The 24,247-nt window shown below is 29.9% G+C and overlaps 1 protein-coding gene across 1 annotated transcript in view; it reads left to right on the top strand.

The window, feature by feature from the left end:
* LOC141325131 (gamma-aminobutyric acid receptor subunit pi-like) overlaps positions 1-13,745 on the top strand; it is a 65,253-nt gene extending 51,508 nt beyond the window's left edge. Inside the window, exons 6-9 of the mRNA XM_073833621.1 lie at positions 4,570-4,707; positions 4,994-5,146; positions 6,995-7,188; positions 7,484-13,745. Of these exons, the coding sequence (XP_073689722.1) occupies positions 4,570-4,707; positions 4,994-5,146; positions 6,995-7,188; positions 7,484-7,849 (851 nt within the window). The 3' untranslated portion in view covers positions 7,850-13,745. The remainder of the gene's footprint in view (positions 1-4,569; positions 4,708-4,993; positions 5,147-6,994; positions 7,189-7,483) is intronic.
* The last annotated feature ends 10,502 nt before the right edge of the window (positions 13,746-24,247 follow it).

Consider the following 24,247-nt stretch of genomic DNA (forward strand, 5'->3'; position numbering starts at 1 on the left):
ATTTTTTTTCTTCATTAATATGCATTAAGCACATTTTGTGCCAAATTCTAAACTCTGGCATAGATTTTCCAAAGTAAAGTATTTGCACATATATTGTTTGCAATTTTAAAATGTATTTTTCATGAAAACATTAGGCACATTTTCTCCCAAATTCTGAAAGGCCAGATTTTTTTCTTTGCACAGATTTTCCAAATAAATCATTTGCACAATTCTTCATATAAATATAAGGTTTGGTTGTTTTGTTTTTAAACAAATATTTCATTAAAAGATAGTTTTTCTCCCAAATTCCGTTTTTTTTTTTTTTTTTTTTTTTGGTACAGATTTTGCCGAAAATGTTTTATTATTATTACACAATCTTTCATAAAAACATAACATATTCTTTTTCAGTTTGGACATATATTTTTCATGAAATGATGATTCCATCACATATTGTACAAATGAATTTAAATTTTTAATACAAGTATTTTAAATAATGTATTATTATTAATTCATTTATTTTTTAAATAATTAAATATAAAAAAATAATAAGAAAAATATAAAAAGAAAACTCAAAATAATTGAAAGTATTTAATATGTAGAACAAGTTTTTCTTTTTATTATTAATATTAAATTCAAGATAATTTGAATACATACATTTTAAAAGTACATGTAAATTATTTATTAATAATATATATATATATTTTTTTTTTTGCATTTTTACTATAAACATAATGTGCATTTATTTTGCAAGTTTTAAATATATGTTTTTATTAAATAATGAGTTAAGCAGATTTTTTGCCAAATTCTAAACTGTGGCATAGATTTTCCAAAGTAAATTATTTGCACAATCTTTTATACAAACATAATATGCAGGGTTTTTTTGTTTACAATTTTTAAATGTTTAAATGTATTTTTCATTCAGTTATTTCAATTAAATTATTTGCACAATTCTTCATCTGAATGTAAGGTTTGGTTATTTTGTTTTTAAAAATATTTTTTTAATTTTTTTATATTTAAGCACATTTTGTCCCAAAGTTTTTTGGCTCAAGATTTATTGGCACTTATTTCATATGAAAAGTTATTGTGTCATTTTAAGGTGCGTTTTTCACAGTTTAGAAATAATTGATTTTGCACACTGATCACTTCAGTTGCTTTGTGCATTTTTAAGAAAACAGCTGGCAGCATTAAGTAAATACCACACTGCGTAACAAAGTATCCAGCAGGCTGTCAGATATCTTCCTACGTCACTTGTCTACCTAAAAAAGGCAAACACTCTCATTTTGAACATTAAACCATCCATGCATTTGGCTCACATTACATGCAATCTGACATCCTCCAGGGAGTTGTATTTTTGGAAATGTACAGCATTCAGCTTCATGTCGACATACAGGTCGTACGCTTCTGAAATTGAGCTCAAATATTTATATGACGGTGACAGAAACTGGAGACCAGCACGATGAAAGATTCTCCGTGGTGCATTGAGACGTTCAAAGGAGGCTTTGTTTCAAATGAGGGTTTTTAAAGTCTCTTTGAATTATGGGCTTTTATCTCGACGTCATATTCATGTGCCATGCAGTGAACCACAGAAACACAGAACCCGCTCCCTGCTGTTGTTCCTGCAGTGCAGCATATTGCACGTCTTAATTGCAAATCTCTCTCAATCATGCTTTACTGTACAGATATATAATGTGACTCACAGTCGTGTGTGTGATTACAAACACTCCTCTCTCCTCCGTCTTTTGCCATTCCTATCCTCAGGGAGTCTGAGTGAACACATGGGAAACACACATTAATGAACATCACATGGATCCAGAAAACACATCTTACAGATTCACAATATCTGATCACTGTCACACAGCGCCACCAAGAGGACGCATACTAATATTACACAACCATACATGATCTGATAGTCACCTATACATCAAAATATGAATATATAATGGCTATAATAGCTTAATATGCAACAAAATATGAATTAGTTAGAATATATGCACAATTTGTTCACAGTGTGTCCCATGCCACTGAATAAAAAAATATATAAAGGTAATTACGCTGTAAAACCAGTTTTTACCAGTTTTAACTTAAAAGCTTAAGTTCAGCAGCTGCCTTAAAATGTTAAGTTAAATCAGCTTAAGTCATTTAAACTCACGGGTTAAATCAACTCATTTTAATTGCAATAAGTTAAAATGACTTGTAGTTTTAAGCTGATTTAACTTAAAAACTTAAGGCAGCTGCTGAACTTAATTTTTAAGTTGAATCTTGTGAAAACTTTTTACAGTGTATGGCTTTTTATCTTACAATTCTGACTTTGTTCCTTGCTGTTGCGAGTTTACATCTTGCAATTCTGACTTTTTTTCTCAGAATTGTGAGATAAACTTGCAATTGCGAGTTATAAAGTCCAGTTCTGAGGAGAAAAAAAGACATCAGTCATCAATATGTTCACAGAATTGTGAGTTTATATCTCAGAATTATGACTTTATAACTTGCAATTCCGACTTTATTTCTCAGAATTGTGTTTGTATCATGCAATTCTGAGAAAAAAAGTCAGCAATAACCTTTTTTATTTTTTATTCAGTTGCAGAAATGGGCTTCCATATTTATCAGTTCACTCCAGAATTGACTTGCATGCATCAAATTCGCTTTTCTTGTTTGTAGAAACATAAGCAAATTTAATATTTTATTATATAATTCTATACATTTCTGTTTCATATAAATGCAGTTCTTTTGAGCTTTATGTTCATCTGTGAATTCTGAAAAATAAACTGTATGACTATTTCCACAAACACATTGGGCAGCACAACTGTTTTCAGCATTGATACTGTAATAATCAGAAATGTTTGTTGAGTAGCAAATCAGCAGATTAGAATGATTTCTGAAGGATCTATATTCTGATCTATAGCACAGGTTTTTCAAAGAAAATGATTTGCACAATCTTTCGTATAAACAATATGCAACATTTGTTTTCAATTGTTTTGTTTTATTTTATTTTATTGCATTTTTCAAATGTATTTTTCATGAAAATATTATTTGAAGACAATTTCTCCCAAATTTCAGATTTTCCAGAAATTATGATTTAAGCACTTTTTTCTTCCAAATTGTTAATGGGCAGACATTTTGTTGCACAAATTTTTCAATAAGAATTATTTTCACGATATTTCATTTGAACATGCATCTGCGTTTTTTTCTATATTTTTCATGAAAGCGTTATTTGAGCACATTTAGCTGCAAGTTCTAAAAGGCCAGATTTTTTAAGGGATTTTTTTTTGAGAATTTTTTCAATATAGATTTTTTTCATTTAAACGTAACGTGCAGTTATTTAGCAGTTTTTAAATATATGTTTCATTAAATGATGATTTAAGCACATTTTGTCCCAAATTCTGATCTATAGCATAGATTTTGATTGATGATAGAATTTGTTCATGTTTAAACAGTTTTTTTTTTTTTTTTGGAGGGGGGGGGGGTCATTTTTTTGTAAGGAAACAAATTCTTTTATTCATCAAAAGTGACAGTGAAGGCATTTATAATGTTACAAAAGATTTCTATTTTATATAAATACAGTTCTTTTGACCTTTGACCTATGTATGACTATTTCCACAAAAGTAATGTGCAGCAAAACTGTTTTTAACAACATTGATAATAATCAGAAATATTTCTTGAGCAGCAAATCAGCATATTAGAATGATTTCTGAAGGATCATGTGACACTGACGACTGCAGTAATGGTGCTGAAAATTCAGCTGCGCACTACAACAATCAGTTACATTTTAAAAGATGTTCAGATAGAAAACTGCTATTTCAAATTCTAATATTTCACACTTTTTACTGTAAAAACATTTTGCTGACCCTGAACTTTTGAATGGTAGTGTGTATGTTTGCACATTTCTGTGTAATACACTTTGCATCGTATGAGTCAAGGGTGAATTGAGCATGTAGTCATAATGAATATTGATTGGCTGATTTACTTTCAGGTCCATATATATTTGGACACTGCCACTTCTTTTCATAATTTTGGCTCTGTATGCCACTAGAATAGATTTAAAATGACAACTGTCCATGAAATAGCTTTTGAGTCAACTGTCCAATTACTTACGGTCCCTTAAAAAAGGGGTAAAAACGGTACATAATAAAGAGCTGTGTAAAACCTTTCCTCCAATTTTAATAAGACCATAAATTAAAGCTCACTTTAAGCGCACTTTAAGCCCATATTAATTATATAACTGTAACAGCCTAAATATTAAAAATTGTGTGAGTGTTCAGATATATATGCTGCCCTCCAAAGGCAGAGTGCAGTAACTACGCCAACACTGAAACTGAGAAAAATGCCTTTAAAGTTTTTACAGCAGCTAGTCAAACATGTTGAAATTCTGTTGAAAAACTCTCGTTTCTCAGAAACGGGACACAATTGAACCAGGAGACTTTGCCACAAGACAAAACAGTTGTCACAAAGTCCATTTTAAGCTTTAACTCAATTTTGACCAACTGTGTAGTTACTGCGCTTTGCCTTTGGAGGGCAGTATGGACCTGACTGTATTTCCCTCATATGAAAGTGTGATTTTTACATGTGCTGTTGATGCTGTTTGTCTGTTGACAGGGGGTTATAACGTCAATGACGTGATGTTTTATTGGGCGCGTGGGAACGAGTCTGTGAGCGGTTTGGACACGCTGAGACTGGCTCAGTACACCATAGAGGATCATTACACCTCAGAGTCTGAGGCTGTATATGAGACAGGTACACAAGACCACAAACACACCACTTTTACACATCTAATGTCTGTGGAGCAGCTTATTATTCAACAACAGATAAAATCAGAAATGACACTTTTTTTAATGCTTGATTTTTGCTTTGTGAGTTCAGGAGTGACTCTAGAACAATCATTTTTTGATGTGACTATTCCCATAACTTAAGAAACACTTTCAGAAACCACTCCAGTAACTTCTTAATCTCTGATTTATTGATGGTCTTGAAGGTTTTTATTTGGACCGACAGCGTCAGTGTTTTATATCACTCTTCGCAGGAAATTATCCCAAGTTGATCTTTCATTTCGAGCTGAAGAGGAGCATCCTGTACTTCATCCTGGAGACATACGTGCCGTCCAGCCTGCTGGTGGTTCTGTCCTGGGTCTCTTTCTGGATCAGCCAATCATCCGTCCCCGCTCGAATCTGCATAGGTACAGTTACGTGTTTCATTGGCTGTGTGATTTATATTTTGGAAAAATAAAATATGTAAAGATTTTCCAAATAGAATTATTTAAGCACATTTTCGCCCAAATTCTAAAAGGCCAGATTTTTCTGCACAGATTTTTGCCATTTTTAAGTGTATTTTTATGTGCAGTCACGCATTTCATTGGCTGTGTGATTTATATTTTGAAAAAATAAAATATGTACAGACACGTTTTTTAGATTTTCCAAAGAGAATTATTTACACAATCTTTCATAAAAACATAACAGAACATGCAGTTCTTTTTCAATTTGCAAGTATATTTTTCATGAAATGATGATTTAGGTATATTTTGTCCCAAATTGTTAAAGGCCAGATATATATATATATACATATATACATATATATATACATATATACATATATATATAATTTTTTTTTTTTTTTTTGGCACTAATTTTCCACTGAGAATTATTTGCAATGTGTTTCATTTGAAAATAATATGAGGGTATTTTGCCATTTAAATATGTTTTTCATTAAATGAGTTTATTGAGCAATTAAATTTGCACAAAATTCAAAGATTTTTTTTTTATGGAATTTTGCAAGTTTGCGATTTTGAAATGTATTTTTCATGAAAATATTATTTAAGCACATTTTGTCCCATTTTTTTTCAGATTTTCTAAAGAAAATTAATTACACAATCTTTCATAAAAACATAACATGCAGTTCTTTTTCAATTTGCAAGTATATTTTTCATGAAATGATGATTTAAGGTTATTTTGCAATTTTTAAATATTTGTAATTTTTTGTTAAAAGATGATTTAATGCTTACATGTTCTTATATTTTGTCCCAAATTCTGATCTATGGCTTAATTTTTCCACAGAAAATTATTTGCACAAAAATAAATGCATGTTTTTTTGCATTTTTAAAATTTTTTTCAAGAAGACATTATTTAAACACATTTTCCCAGATTTTTCCACACAGATTTTGTTATTTTGAAGTGTATTTTTAGGTGTAGTCATGCGTTTCATTGGCTGTGTGATTTATATTTTGGAAAAATAAAATATGTAAGGACAAGTTTTTCAAAATTATTTACACTTTAATAATTACATAACATGCAGCTCTTTGTCAAAATAATTATATTTTTCATGAAATTATGATTTAAGTATAATTTGTACCATATTTTTAAAGTCCAGATATTTTGTTGTACAATTTTTCCAATGAGAATTAAATGCACAATCATTCATATTAATATCACACTAACATAATGTGCAGTTATTTTGCAATTAAATATATTTTTTCATTAAATGATGATTTAATGCTTACATTTAGTGCTTACATGTGCTTACATTTTACATCTATGGCATAGGTTTTCCAAAGAAAATTATTTGCACAATCAGGGTTTTTTCCCTTTTTTCATCCCTTTTTTCTTCTTTTTTTTTCAATTATTATTTTCCTTATATTTTAAAATGTATTTTTCATTAAAACATTATTTAAGCACATTTTCTGCACAGATTTTGCTATTTTTAAGAGTATGTTCAGGTGCAGTGTATGATTTATATTTAAGAAATATAAAATATGCAAAGATAAGTTGTAAAAAAATTATTATTGGTGTCAGTTGAAATTTAAAAAGTACCATTTCAGGCATTCTATTTCATAATTTCATTTTCATCAAATTCAGTGGGCTACTTATCAGTTCTTTGTGAAATTCTCTAACCATTTTTTTATATAGAGTAGTAACCACTCAGAACATCCTAACAACCACACATCCAATATAATAACAGCAAAAGCTGATTTCCTTATGACACTGGAGCACTGTGCAGTCTAGAGTGTCAGCTGAATGTGTGTGTGTTACAGGCGTGACGACTGTCCTGACGATGACCACACTGATGATGGGTGCTCGGACGTCTCTGCCAAACGCCAACTGCTTCATCAAGGCCATCGACGTGTACCTGGGCATCTGCTTCAGCTTCATCTTTGGAGCGCTGATAGAGTACGCCGTGGCCCACTTTTGCACGCTACACCACCCCGACTGCAACAACGCACTTATGGTAAGAGAGGATCATCATCATCATCATACTGTGTTCATCATCACCTGTGCTGTTTTCTAAGGTAAGCCTCATTATTATTGCTCACAGTGTATTTGAGTCTTATAATTTTGCATGGGTAAGAAACACAGTTCTATGAATTATATTATTTATAATTCAACTGTTACAATTGTTACTGTCATCATCCTCATCAATCTAATAATTTATTGTTGAAATCATCTTGTCATGCTTGTGTTCTCATTGATTTTCATGTTAAATTCATTGCTGATTTTCTCTGGTCTGTGTTTCTCTGTGTCAGTACGGTCATCACATGCACGATTGCGAAGAGGAGATGAATGGCATGGTGACCACAATTGCCAGCAATTCCTCACGGCTAAAGCGGCGGAAAGACTCTCCGGCTCCAACGCCCACACCAACCGCCGGTGGAGAGCCTGGCCTTGCACCCTCCAGCCCGACCGCCAGCGAACCCAAGACCGCAGAGATCCAACCGGAGCTTTTTAGCCGCTGTGCCAAAAACATCTCTGTCTTGAGGAAGATCCTAAGATCCATTAACTGTTGTCATATAGAGAATCCACACTATATAGACAACTACTCGCGGTTAACCTTCCCACTGTCATTCGTCTTCGTTAATTTGCTCTACTGGACCTACTACCTGTACTTTTAAGCAGCACATCATGTGGAATCATTTCTGTGTGTTAGTAAGTTTGGTAGTGTGTGTGCATGTGTCTGAAAGATCCAGTAGAGACTTAACAGAGAAGGGGAATAATTAGTGCTAATATCTGATATCTGCTGATACAGATACTGACAGCTTATTATTTAACAGAGGAAGAGAATAATTAGGGTTGCACCTATATCAAATTTCTCAGCCGATAATGATATCAGATTTTTCAGAATGATATCTACCAAAACCCATCATTGAGACTTAATATCTGCCGATACAATTATTCAGAATATCTGCTGATACAGATTGTCTAGGCATCTGCCATTGCCCATCATTCAGAATGATATCTGCTGATACCGATTATTCAGAATATCTGATAATACAGATTGTTTAGAATGATGTCTGCTGATGCCAATAGCGAATATTTTAGAATGATATCTGCCGATACAATTATTTTGCATATCTGCTGATACAGAATATTCAGAATGATATCTGCCGATACCTATTATTCAGAATATCTGTCGATGCCCATTATTCAGAAGGATATCTGCCGATAAAATTATTCAGAATGATATCTGCTGATACGATTATTCAGAATATCTGCTGATACAGATTATCTAGGCATGTGCCAATACCCATTATTCAGAGTGATATCTGCCGATACCCATTATTCAGAATGATATCTGCTGATACGATTATTCAGAATATCTGCTGATACAGATTATCTAGGCATGTGCCAATGCCCATTATTCAGAATGATATCTGCCAATACCGATTAATCAGAATATCTGCTGGTGCAGATTGTTTAGAATGATATCTGCTGATAAAAAATATTTTGCATATCTGCTGATACAGAGTATTCGGAATAATATCTGCCGATACCGATTATTGAGAATATCTGCCAATACCCATTATTCAGAATGATATCTGCTGATACGATTATTCAGAATATCTGCTGATACAGATTATCTAGGCATGTGCCAATACCCATTATTCAGAATGATATCTGCTGATACGATTATTCAGAATATCTGCTGATACAGATTATCTAGGCATGTGCCAATACCCATTATTCAGAGTGATATCTGCCAATACCCATTATTCAGAATGATATCTGCCGATACCCATTATTCAGAATGATATCTGCTGATACGATTATTCAGAATATCTGCTGATACAGATTATCTAGGCATGTGCCAATACCCATTATTCAGAGTGATATCTGCCGATACCCATTATTCAGAATGATATCTGCTGATACGATTATTCAGAATATCTGCTGATACAGATTATCTAGGCATGTGCCAATACCCATTATTCAGAGTGATATCTGCCGATACCCATTATTCAGAATGATATCTGCTGATACAATTATTCAGAATATCTGATGATACAGATTATCTAGGCATGTGCCAATGCCCATTATTCAGAATGATATCTGCCAATACCGATTATTCAGAATATCTGCTGGTGCAGATTGTTTAGAATGATATCTGCTGATAAAAAATATTTTGCATATCTGCTGATACAGAGTATTCGGAATAATATCTGCCGATACCGATTATTGAGAATATCTGCCAATACCCATTATTCAGAATGATATCTGCCGATACCGATTTTTCAGAATATCTGCTGGTACAGATTGTTTAGAATGATATCTGCTGATGCCGATAGCTAATTATTTAGAATGATATCTGCTGGTACCCATTGTTCAGAATATCCCATTATTCAGACTGATATCTACCGAAATCCGTAATTCAGAATAATATCTAACAATACAATTATTCAGAATGATATCTGCCGATATGATTATTCAGAATATCTGCTAATACAGATTTTTCAGAATGATATCTGCCGATACCGATTATTCAGAGTGATATCTACCAAAATCTGTAATTCAGAATAATATCTAACAATACAATTATTCAGAATGATATCTGCCTATATGATTATTTAGAATATCTGCTGATACGGTTATTCAGAATGATGTCTGCCAATACCCATTATTTAGAATGATATCTGCCAATTATTCAGAAGGACATCTACTGATACGATTATTCAGAATGATATCTGCCGATACAATTATTCAGAATATCTGCTGATAGTGATTATTCAGAATGATATCTGCTGATGCCAATAGCCAATTATTCAGAATGACATCTACCGATACTCATTATACAGAATGATATTTGCAGATACCATTACTCTGAATGATATCTGCCGATACGATTATTCAGCATATCTGCCGATAGCCAATTATTCAGAATGATATCTACCAATACCCATTATTCAGAATATCTGCCGATACATATTTTTCAGAATATCTACCGATTATAATCTCCATTACTACATTTACCACAATACATACAATAGCAGTAAACAGAGCAGCATTTAAAAGCAGAAATGTCAACTTTTTTTATTTATTCAGTAAATCCCTATTATTATTTGTCATTCTTGCAGTGGATTACTTTTCTAGGCGGATGAACTTAGGAACATAATTCCTAGTCTCTTTCTGTATGGAAAACATCTGTATGTCTATTGTGTGAAAGTTAGATCTTTAACAGCTTTAATATGCTACAGATGCTGTTGACAGAGATTAACTTGCATTGAACACAATGTGTTCTGACTTGTTTAGTATCCATATTGTCCTATGTATGAATCTCAAAGATTGGGCGTTTGTTGTAGATGATAGTAGATATTCAACCCTGGATCTCCACTGTGGTTTCCATGATTAAATCCTCTGAATAACTGAAGATAAATTGAGGAAAATGCATGTGAATTGTAGCATCAGATTACTGGAAATCTAGATTTGACTTTTTGAAATCAACATGAAATCTAAATTCAGTCAACATTTCCATTGAAGTAATCTTGGATGTGGACAATTGGATAATCTTAACCAGTAGTCAAGTATCTATTCAGTCTGATGTTGTAGCTAATGCAGCCTTTCTGAAATATAGCTATTAATTGTTATTTAATGTTGCTAAATGCTAATGTAATAGAGGTTACAGCAATACTAGCAAACAATGATGGATTTGATACAGATGCATCACTGAGTTTCCCGAACAGGTGAAAAAAGCTACTAATTAATGAAATCATAAAAATGTCAAGAGACCCCAAATAAAAAAGTAATATATTTAAAATACATTTATTTCATACTAAATATAGTTCAAATCTATTAACATATTTACTGACATACTGCTTGAGACTTACTGATATAAAAGTAGATAAAACTGTATTTGGAGTACTACTTGTGCACAATGTACATTTTTAATATTAAGACTAAAATGTGTTTTAATGTCTTTATTGATGAGGATTGTATGACCTTTGAATCATATCGGTCTTTAAATGCAAATTATTTAAAGCGCACCTGCAATTTACTTGCAATATTTCCACTTTAGCACAATAAAATATACTGAAGTATATCTTTAGTTGGACTTCTGCAAAATAAAAGTGCATTTTAGTTTAGTATGCCAGAAGTTTAGTATACCAAAATTACAATTGCAGGGTGTTTTATTAAGTACAAAAATATGTAAATGTATTTGCAGTATACTTGGCATGAAATAAATGCATTTATTAATACATTTTAGTATATTTATTCATTTATTAGACACGATATAAATATTTGAAAATAAAAACAACAAAATAAAACTCTAAAAGTGAAAACTTAGTTTACCTGCATGTCATGTGACTATTAACTAATCTTTACGTAAGTTGACTTAAACATCCGCATCACTGTAGGTTTGAGAGAATGTTAGTATTTGAAGGTGTGTGAATGTGATTGATGGACTGTCAGTGCATTTCATGTGCATTTATATATGATGCAGTAAATTATGATCAAAAAGGGCCTAGAGTTGATATCCTAATGGTGTAGTTCATCCAAAGAGGAAAACAATGTTGTTTACTCACTCTCATGTCAGTTGAAGACCTGTATGACGTTTTTTCAAAAGTCATATTTGAATTAGATCAGAATCGTAAATGTGATTCAAGAGCGGTTGGATACATGAGGGTCAGTAAATAGGTGAACTATCCCTTTAAACACATCAACTTCTCTGTTTTAGTATATCACAGTCTGTTTTTTCCACACTGTAGCGCTTCTAACACGGCTTCCTCTCATTTCTGTGGTTCTCAAGTTTGAGTTACGGTGTTGAGGGCAAACGAAAGCCATCGCTCCCCGTTTATTGCTTCCATAAATCCTCCGGCCTCGGCCGCTTTCTTGCACATTATGGGATCGATGGACCGCAGGGGCTGTGTAAACTCTTTATGCGACTTGGCTTTAATGACTAAGAGGTGTTTGTGGACTCTATACAGGAGAAGACCAAAGGCCACGGACTGCTTGTGGTGACTGATGCTAAACTCTCTGGAATACGTTGAATTTCTTTGAGACATGCTTCTGTCCATTAAAGCTCTTGGATTAAGCGACAACGGCCCGTACGGAACTGGGTTATGGTTTTAAATATAGTATTAAACTGATGTATTTGATGAATTTAAGCTTGTGTTTTGATTCAAATAATTTAAGGTGAAATAAGCCACACTATCGCCCCCTTCTGACACGAGCCAGAGTTCTTTTATAAAGCTGTGAATGCTCATCTTTAATTTGCAATTGGTTTTTATTAGCATTTGAGCTCATAATGATTAGTTGAATGGATGAATATTCCTCTCTGGACCTCGTTTAGGTTTTTAAAACCTGATTGTTGATGCTCTTAAATGGATCTGCTATTTTTGTAACTTTTAATTGGCTTCCTTTAGATGTTTTGAGCGTTTGCCGTCGGCATGTAATCGGATCCTTAATTTCACGTTGAATGCCTTCTGTTCCAAGTTTAAAATTACAAAGTGCTTAATTTTCAATTTAATGCATGTTTCTTTACCACTTTAGGGTAATATTCACTGTAATATCACGTTAATATTGACATGTACTGTACATTTATATTTATGGGGCTTCTTTGTGTTTATTTATAGGTTGTTTTTAATTTGCCAAGTTGAGAATTAATGCAATAATTCATCATTACTGTATATGCATAACAGGGTTTTTATCATAAACTAAAACTAAAACCATCAAAAATTGTTTTCAGTACTTGAAATTAAATAAACGTCATCTGAGATGCATTTTTCAGATTTTAATTCAGTTTAACTTGATATAGTAAATAAGTTGAATATAGATAAAAATCATAAAATAAATAATAAAAAAACAATAAATCACTGCAACTTTAGCTAAAATGAAAACTGAAAATCTAAAAACAAATTCTAAATATTACTAAAAAAATACTAGTGTATTGAAACTAAAATAATTTTGATGCATATTCAGAATTAATCGAAAATATTTTTCTTTAATAATTTCCATTGAATGACCCGTTCAATGTTGAATTATTAAATTATATTTATACAAATATTAGAAAGCAGTTTAACACACTTTTTAATGTGAAATCTTCATGAATTGTCAATAAATAATCTCTGCAAATAGGATGTTTGAGAGAATGATGATGACAGTGCCAAACGAGTAAGCCAAAGACTTCATATGTCTATAAATCCAACTAAAACAATAATTGTTTATCTTATCTGTTTCAATTCTAACCTGCAAACTGACCCGTATTTGATGGCAAGGCTGTCCATGTCTTCGTTTATTTTCCCATCATCCTCATAACATCCCAGTGAATTTCAGACGCTGTTTTTGGGCTGATCTCACAGATCCACACTGTTTGTGTTTGTATCTGGATCTCTTGATCATCCTGATGTGAATATATGTGTATAATGTAACATTTGCATACAGACAATAGAGCGTAATTGAGGATCGACTGTAAATACTGCATGTTTACTTGATGTTTACTTAATGATGCTTATACTAATGATGCTAATAATGACACTAACAGTAATAATTCAAATAAAAAACATGTAATTAAAAGTCTGTGAGTGAAATTTGCCTTCCTGCTCAAAGTGCGGATCAATAATGAATGGAAATTGCACATACGGTAAATGATTAAAGGATGTCGCACTCTGAAGAAGATATTATTATTATCATGACAGCACTATAATAAGCTTGTCATCATATTTTAACGAGAATACACTAACAAAACCCAAGAGGAGAGACAAAACACATCCAGGCCACAACGGCTCTATTCAGTCGAATATTAAAGCCCTAAACAAGCAGAAAACAGCTTATTTTGAGCATCACCGGTGGGCAAAGAATGTTTGTACTTTGTATAAATCTACATGAATAAACACTTCATTCAACAAATTGTTTAAATGTTTGCTTGAGTGCCTCCAGCAATTATTCACTTGCTTTTATTGTACTCTTTCTCAAGCTTGACATACAGTTTATTGTGCTTCAATAAATTAGTATTATTCTGCTGGAATATGCCAGAAGTATACCATTTTGAGCTTTTAAGATGAAATAAACATATTTTTTATGAAATAAACTTGTTTTAAATGGTGTTCATATAAGGTGCTTGAATTATTGAAAGACAACGTATCTATGAGATAACAGTTTAATTTTTAATAAGCACACATCTGTTCATGCAAAATTCAAAACACACCATTTTTTTCACTTGTCATAAAACTAGTAAACTAAGCCAGTAGTAGTACAGACCATGTCTTGTAAACATTGCTAAAGACGCAAAAAGAGGAACAGATTAACTGAATCATTTGATTTAGATAGGAATTCGCAAATCACGAATCATTTGAATTATTTAGCAAACTGAATGATTCGCGATCCGAGCTCAGTCTTCTGACCTGAAATGATTGTTCATGAATCATTATTTAAATCATTTGATTCAGATTGGTACTTTGGTCTGGGTGAATCATTTGATTCAGTTCGAGACTTCAAAGCACGGATCGCGAATCATTTGTTTTTTTTATATCTGGACTTTGGTGAAAATTTTTTGATTTAGATCGGAACTTCAGAGCGTGGATCACGTATCATTTGATTCAGATCAGGACTTTGGTGTGGGTTAGAGAATCTTTTGATTCACATCAGTTGATTCAGTTTGGTACTTCAGAGCATGGATCGCGAATCATTTGGATCGGAACTTTGGAGCACGGATCGCAAATAATTTGATTTCGATCAGAACTTCAAAGCGTGGACTGCAAATCATTTAAATCAGATCGGGACTTTGGTGCGGGTTTGCAAATCTTTTAATTCAGATCAGGACTTCCGTGAGGGAAGCGAATCATTTGATTCAGATTAGGACTTTGGTGCTGGTTTGCAAATCTTTTGATTTAAATCAGGAATTCGGTGTGGGTTTGTGAATCATTTGATTCAGTCCGAGACTTCAGAATGCAGATCGTGAATAATTTGATTCAGAAGGGGACTTTAGAGTGAGTTTGCGAATCGTTTGATTCAGATCGGGATTTTGGTTCGTGTTTGCAAATCTCTTGATTCAAATGGGGATTTCGGTTTGAGTTTGTGAATCATTTGATTTAGTCCGGGACCTCAGAGCACGGATTGTGAATCATTTGAATCAGATAGAGACTTTGGAGCAGGTGAATCATTTGATTCAGTTTAAGACTTTAGCGTGGATAGTGAATCATTTGATTCAGATAGGGACTTTGGTGCAGGTGAATCATTTGATTCAGTTTGAGACTTAAGCGTGGATAGTGAATCATTTGATTCAGATAGGGACTTTGGTGCGGGTGAATCATTTGATTCAGTATGAGACTTAAGCGTGGATAGTGAATCATTTGATTCAGATAGGGACTTTGGTGCGGGTGAATTATTTGATTCAGTTTGAGACTTAAGCGTGGATAGCGAATCATTTGATTCAGATAGGGACTTTGGTGCGGGTGAATCATTTGATTCAGTTTGAGACTTAAGCGTGGATAGTGAATCATTTGATTCAGATAGGGACTTTGGTGCAGGTGAATCATTTGATTCAAATAGGGACTTTGGTGCGGGTGAATTATTTGATTCAGTTTGAGACTTAAGCGTGGATAGCGAATCATTTGATTCAGATAGGGACTTTGGTGCGGGTGAATCATTTGATTCAGTTTGAGACTTAAGCGTGGATAGTGAATCATTTGATTCAGATAGGGACTTTGGTGCAGGTGAATCATTTGATTCAAATAGGGACTTTGGTGCGGGTGAATTATTTGATTCAGTTTGAGACTTAAGCGTGGATAGCGAATCATTTGATTCAGATAGGGACTTTGGTGCAGGTGAATCATTTGATTTAGTTTGAGACTTAAGTGTGGATAATGAATCATTTGATTCAGATAGGGACTTTGGTGCAGGTGAATCATTTGATTCAGTTTGAGACTTAAGCATGGATAGTGAATCATTTGATTCAGATAGGGACTTTAGTGCAGGTTTGCGAATCCTTTGAGTCGGGGCTGGTTTGTGAATCATTTGATTCAGTTTGGTAGTTCAGAGTGTGGATCACAAATCATTTAGATCGGAACTTTGAAGTGCGGATCGCAAATTATTTCATTTGGGTCAGACCTTAAAAGCGCGGACAGCGGACAGACTGTTTTTAAAGCTGTGAAATGGACTTGTTATTATTAATTAGACTTCAGGTCATGTACTTGTCCTTCCAGAGATTCATGAACCAGGAGAAACTTCCATTAAAATCAATGTGAACGCTAATGGATCGCTCCCTGCAGGTACCTTAGACCTTCTTAAGTAAGATACTGCTTTTTAATCAAGTTTCTTATTAAATTAACACAGAGCCAAAGTTATTTAAATATTTGCAGCCATGTAACCTTTAAAGTAATGGTTTACTTAAAAAAAAAATTGTGTTAATTTTATAAAATTTTATATATTTTAAATACAATATTTACAATATATTAATGAAATTGTATGATTTATTTTACATTTTATAAAATAAATTACATTGTATTTTTATTTATTTTATTATCCAAAATACCTATGGTTCTCATGTTCATACAATAAAACGTATGGAGCTATTATTGTTAACTAAAGCTAAAACTAAAACATTTTTGTTAATTGAAATAAAGCTGAAATCAAACTTTAGACGAAAAACCTAAACTGAACAAAATAAGAAATGTTAAACTAAATGAACTGCTAAATTAAATTAAATTAAATTAAATTAAATTAGAAAATTGAATAATTAAAAAATACAAAAGTGCATAAAAATTTAACAAAAAATAACAAAGTATAACAATAAATGATCAAAAATTAAATCTAATTATTTACATGATGTTAAAACTATTTAACGCATTATTTTTCGGTAACTAATTAATTCGATTAATGGATTAAATTGACAGCCCTGGTTATTTTTACAGTATGTGTGCTGCAGTAGCAGTTCTTTTTTCAGTGTTTAGCAGTAATAGTGTCTTTTCTCCTTCAGTCTAGTGAATATGGATTAACATATAAATGTGTGCAGTTCCAGCAAGATTTCATATCACTTATTTTAAAAGATCAAGGAAACAATTAGACTGCTCATGATGTGAATCATCATGCATCATAATTAAAGTTTAATGCCAGCCAGTGAATCATAAACAGTTGCATATTACAATATTTTAATTACTCTAACACAAGTTTGACAGAGTCCCAGCTGTATTTCACTCCTCCAGCACTAATGGACTGACGCTGAGAGATGAAGTGACAGCTTTCAGCGTGAAAATGAACGTGAGGTTTCCTGAGCACGAGAAGCAGACAAATAATGAAGTTCACCTTCAGGGAGCCGCAAAACAACAGGAAAAGCATCAGCACGTAAGTTACGTGATTACCGTGTTTTATTAAACACCTAAGATAAACATGTCTATTTATATTCATGAAATGTAGCACAACACTGAACAATATCACCACACTGAGCCAAAGATTGAAGAAATAGTCTTGAAAGTCTACTGGAGGAGCTCGAATTATCAAAACACTCAATAACACAGCTGTGGGAAGTTAAAAGACATTATCAAACGCGTCGGCTGGTTTTTGCAGCGGAGTATGTTCATTAGTATGCAACAGACATTCAGGAGAAATAATGGCTGATTTGAGCAGAAGCTACATTTAGGAGGCCATCATTGTGCATGATTTATAGTTCTTTTGAAATGTGCAACTAAATCGAATGCTTGGCAAACAGGCTTTTTTCTGTTTAAACAGGAGCTGTAGTCTTCAACATTATGTGTTTGGTAAGTATTTGCACCTTGATTTAGTCTTTTAAGGGTTTGTAGTGTTTGAATTCGAAGTAATCAGTGCAGCATTGTCTGTATTTCTCATCTTAAGTTTAGATGTACTAAATATTGATATCAGTGCTAAATACTGAGATTAAGTGCATCTCAAAACAGAAGCCAAAATTATGGCAAAATACAGGGTTTCTGCATCATTTTCTGTAATGATGATAATAGTTAGATAATAATAATTCAACATTACGTAATAATGATAATTTAACATTAAATAATAACAAGAACTCAATGTTAAATAAAAAAAAATACAATATTAAGTAATAATAATAATAACAATAATAAATTCAACATGTAGTATTGTTTTGCTCTTGCGGACTCTACCAAGCGTTTTCCTTGTTTCATTGCCCTGTTTTCATAGTCATAGTCTTAGCCATAGCCATACTGCCCTACAAAGCAAAAAGGCAGTAACTGCATTTTTGGTCAAAAATGAGTTATTATCATTTTCATGACATTCAAGGCATCCTTTGTTATGTGACAAAATATCTTATCTCAAATGTGTGTGATTTCGCGGCATCCTCATGGGACGGTTTTAACATTGGATAACAGGCTGCATGACAGGATAACTTTAAAGTCATTTTTCTCAGTTCTGCACTCGGCGTAGTTACTGCCTTTTTGCTTTGTAGGGCAGCATAGTTTTTCCTGGTTTCATTGTCTTGTTTATTCTGCTCACTTGGATTTAGACTCACGTCTGTATTTCCGGATTACTCTTTTGTCTTGCCCTGGACATTCCTGTTTGCTGATATTGGATTCTGCCTGTTTGACCACGATCTGTAAAAAATAAAGCTTGCAATTGGATCTATCCACGCTGTTGTCAAGTCCAGTTTGTTACAATAATAATGATAATGGTAAAAAGGTAAAAAAACAAAAACAATAAGATATTAGATAATAATAATATTAGTTATTCAATATTACATAATTATAATGATAATTCAGCATATAATAATAATAATAATTATTATTATTATTATTCAATATTAAATAACAATAATATGATATTTAATAATAATAATAATGATAAATTTCACATTACATGATGATAATGATAATTCAGGATTTAAAAAACAATAATATATTAGATAATAATAATAAATATATAAAATATAATAATATAAAAACGATACATATATAATAATAACAACAACAGTACATCAGAATTTTATAATAATAATTCAGCATTACATAATAATGATAATTCAGCATTAAATAACAATAAAAATAATAAAATATTTAATAATAATATTAATGATAAATTCAACATTACATGATAATAATTATAATTCACAATTTAAAATGTATTAGATATTAGATATTATATATTAGATAATAATAATAATAATAATAGTAATGATGGTGATGATAATGATAATGATAATAATAATATTAATTATTATGAAAACAATATGTAATTATAACAACAATAACAGTAATTCAGAATTAAATAATAATAATAATAACAATAGTTCGATAATTCAATATTACATAATAACAATGATAATTCAGCATTAAATAATAATAATAATAATTAAATATTTAATAACAGTAACAATAATACAATATTAAATAATAATAATAATAATAATTATAATGATAAATTCAACATTACATGATAATAATGATAAAAAAGTTCTAAAAGCACATATCAAATTTACAATAAATAAATAAATAAATAGAAATAAACAAATTGCACACTGAAATGCAACAGTAAAAGCTAAATCAAAATATTAAAAAAATATGAATATGAATCAAATAAATAATAACAGTTATATTAAATTTAAAAACAACAACATTATTTTATTGCATCAGGTTTAGGTTATTTTGTCATTAGATTTAGATTTATATAAAAACAAAACAAAAAAGAGAGAAAGAGTGATTTGTCTTCAGATCATGAGTATGAATGTAGTGTAATGGGAATCACAGGACTGCAGCATCACTCATTAGGCCTAATTAAACACTAACAGATTGAATAAGGATCCTGATAATGAGCAGAAAACTCTTGATATCATGTGTATGGATGTCGTAATCATATTAGAGACAAACATCACCTGAGGAATCATTCCTCGACTGGATTTTAATTATGAATCTGTTGGAGAGCGTCGCTGAAATTAATAAAGACAGATGATACAGCTTACGGCGTTTATCACTAATGTGACGTTTAGACGCACAGACGCGTGGAAACTGGTGTTTGATTGTTCTTTTGGTGCTCAGGAGATTTACAGAGCTGTACAAATAATATGGAAAGCAGCTCAGATGAGTTGATGTTTGATGACAAATGTTGGAGTTCACATATATATTATTATATTATATTATATTATATTGTATTATATTATATTATATTATATTATATTATATTATATTATATTATATTATATTATATTATATTATATTATATTATATTATATTATATTATATTATATTATATTATGTTATATTATATTTCCAAACAATGTAGCATATGCAGCAGGGTTGTTATCATGAACTAAGATTAAACCTAAAACCTTTTTGATACCTGAAAATAACATGAATGAAGAACTCAAAAACATTTTTATTCAACTTGTTTTATTTGAAGCAATGTTTGATATTTTAGTTCACATTGTCATCTCTGACTTTTGATTTCAGACTTTAAAATTGGTCAAATATTAATTATAATAATAATAATTAAATACTAAATAATAATAATAATTCAGAATTAAATAATAATAATAATAAAAACAACAATGATTAGAGATTAAATAATAATAATAATAATAATAATAATAATACATTATATAATAATAATGATGACTCTGTATTAAATAATAATAATAGAAACAACAATAATTAGGTATTTAATAATAATAATAATAATAATTCAAAACTAAACAACAACAACAATAATTAGATATTAAATAATAATAATAAGAAGAAATAATTTAGCATTACATAATAATAATGATAATTCAGGATTTAATAATAATAATGTTAATAATAATTAAGAATTACATAAAAATAATAATAATAATAATAATAATAATAATAATAATAATAATAATAATAATGATAATTCAGCAATAAAAAATGATTCAGTATTAAATAACAATAACAATAATACCATATTAAAATAATCATATTAATAATGCAGAATTAAATAATAATAATAATAATACAAACAACAATAATTAGATGTTAAATAATAATAATAATAATAATAATTCAGAGTTACACAATAATAATTAAATGCATTAAATGAAATGGTAATTTAGCTTTAAATAATAATAATAATAATTCTATATTAAATAACAATCATAAAATAATAATAATAATAAGAAGAAGAAGAAGAAGAAGAAGAAGAAGAAGAAGAAGAAGAAGAAGATATTAAATAATAATAATAATAATAATAATAATAATAATAAGAGGAAGAAGAAGATATTAAATAATAATAATAATTTAACATTATATTATAATGATAATTCAGCATGAAATAATAATAACTCAGCATTAAAACATTTAAAATGTAATGTTTTTTTATTTAATTTGTTTCATTTGAAGCAGTAAAATTACAAACATCAAACGATCAAACAAGAACTTTTTTTTTTGGATTCTATTATAAATTACAATGAATATATTACAATAAAATGCACTAAAATGACTAACATAGTAAATAAAAACTAAACCTGAAATGTTTGAGTTTATATTGAGATAAACTCTAGACTTTGGGATTTGTCAAACATGAGCATGGTTTCAGACATTATTGAGATTTCAAAACTCAATAATGAGAATATGAGAAATTACTATAGGGTTGCAAAAGAATGGAAAATTTCCGGTAAATTTCCAGAAAAAATCCCAGGAAGATAAAAAAAAAAATCCTGAAATGTTTCCGAAATTTACAGTAAATTTTCAAAAGTTTTTTTTTTTTTTTTTTTTTTAATGTTTGCTTCTTTTTATGTTTTGGTAAATTGGTCCATGTTGAGACTACAAGTCAAAGGCTTTTGAAAAGTAAGATTTTTAATGTTTTCAAGAAGTCTCTTCTGCTCACCAAGCCTTAATTTACTTAATCCAAAGTGCAGCAAAAACAGTAAAATTTGATAATATTTTTACTATTTAAAATAACTGTTTTTCATTTGAATATATTTTAAAATGTAATTTATTTCTGTGATCAAAGCTGAATTTTCAGCATCATTACTCCAGTCTTCAGTGTCACATGACCCTTCAGAAATCATTCTAATATACTGATTTGTCATTCAAGATTTGTATTATTATTATTATTATTATTATTATTATTATTATTATTATTATTATTATCAATATTTAAAACAGTTGAGAATATTTCTTCAGGATTCTTTGATAAATTGCAATGAATCTGTTACAATCAAATCATTTTTAGCACTAAAATGACTAACATAGTAAATAAAAGCTAAAACTGAAATGTTTGAGTTTATATTGAGATCTCTAGACTTTGGGATTTGTCAAACATGAGCATGGTTTCAGTCATTATTGAGATCCTATTTCAAAACTCTAGAGAATATGGGAAATTACTAGGGTTGCAAAGGAGTGGAACATTTCCAGAAACTTTCCAAAAATCACAGGAAGATTGAAACAAGGTTTCTGAAATGTTTGAGTTTATATTAAGATAAGCAGCTCATGTTTTATTGTCTGTTTAATCTATTGTTTCTGGACGGCAGTCAGGTCAGGAAATGAAATCAATAGACAATTAACCTCAGAAGCAGAATCATTGGTCCGTGTTGAGTGTGTTTGCTGCGGCCAGCAGGTGGCGCTGTTCACTCAGAGTTGGCTGCTTCCTCAGGCTTCAGTAATGCCTTTATCAAACATGACTGTACATGCTGCACTCACTCAAAACATCTCTACATTTTAAGCTGCTTAAACGCCGTGTTTGGATTATTTGACACATCTGTGTGGATTATTGAAGTGTATGCCGCAGGTCTGCTTCTGCTTTATGTTTCTTTGTGAATCCTGCAGGATTATTAATAATAATATAATATTATTATTATTATTATTGAATAGTAACTAATAAAATAATAATGATTGAGCATTACATACTAATGATAATTCAGAATTAAATAATAAAAAATATATTTATATATTAAAAAATAATAACGACAATAATAATTTAACTTTAAATAATAATAATGATTATTCTTCATGAAATAATAATAATAATAATAATTCAGTACTAAATAATGAAAACAACAATAATCATATATTAATAATAATGACAATTCAGAATTAAATAATAATTGAACATTACATAATGATAATTCAGCATTAAATAATAAAAAAAATGATAGTACTATATTAAATAATAATATTAATAATGACAACTTGGAATGAAATAATAATAAACAATAATTAGATATTAAATAATAATAACAATTCAATATTAGATAATAATGAAAACAACAATAAGTTAGATATTAAATAATAATTCAATATTAAATAATGAAAACAACAATAATTAGATATTAAATAATAAATTATGAAAACAACAATAGATGATAATAATAATGACAATTAAGAATTAAATAATACTAAAATAACCATTAGAAATTAAGTAATAATAATATTTCTAAATTAAATAATAATAATAACAATAATAATAATAATAATAATTGAGCATTACTTAATGATAATTCAGCATTAAATAATAAAAGAATTATGGTAAGATATTAAATAACAACAATAATAATAATAATAATAATAATTAAACTTTAAATAATAATAATGATTATTCTTCATGAAATAATAATAATAATAATTCAATACTAAATAATGAAAACAACAATAATCATATATTAATAATAATGACAATTCAGAATTAAATAATAATAATTGAACATTACATAATGATAATTCAGCATTAAATAATAAAAAAGAATGATAGTACGATATTAAATAATAATATTAATAATGACAACTTGGAATGAAATAATAATAAACAATAATTAGATATTAAATAATAATAACAATTCAATATTAGATAATAATGAAAACAACAATAAGTTAGATATTAAATAATAATTCAATATTAAATAATGAAAACAACAATAATTAGATATTAAATAATAAATTATGAAAACAACAATAGATGATAATAATAATGACAATTAAGAATTAAATAATACTAAAATAACCATTAGAAATTAAGTAATAATAATATTTCTAAATTAAATAATAATAATAATAACAATAATAATAATTGAGCATTACTTAATGATAATTCAGCATTAAATAATAAAATAATTATGATAAGATATTAAATAACAACAACAACAACAATAA

The sequence above is a fragment of the Garra rufa genome, chromosome 2 (genome assembly GCF_049309525.1).
Source record: "Garra rufa chromosome 2, GarRuf1.0, whole genome shotgun sequence".
NCBI classification, from domain to species: domain Eukaryota; kingdom Metazoa; phylum Chordata; class Actinopteri; order Cypriniformes; family Cyprinidae; genus Garra; species Garra rufa.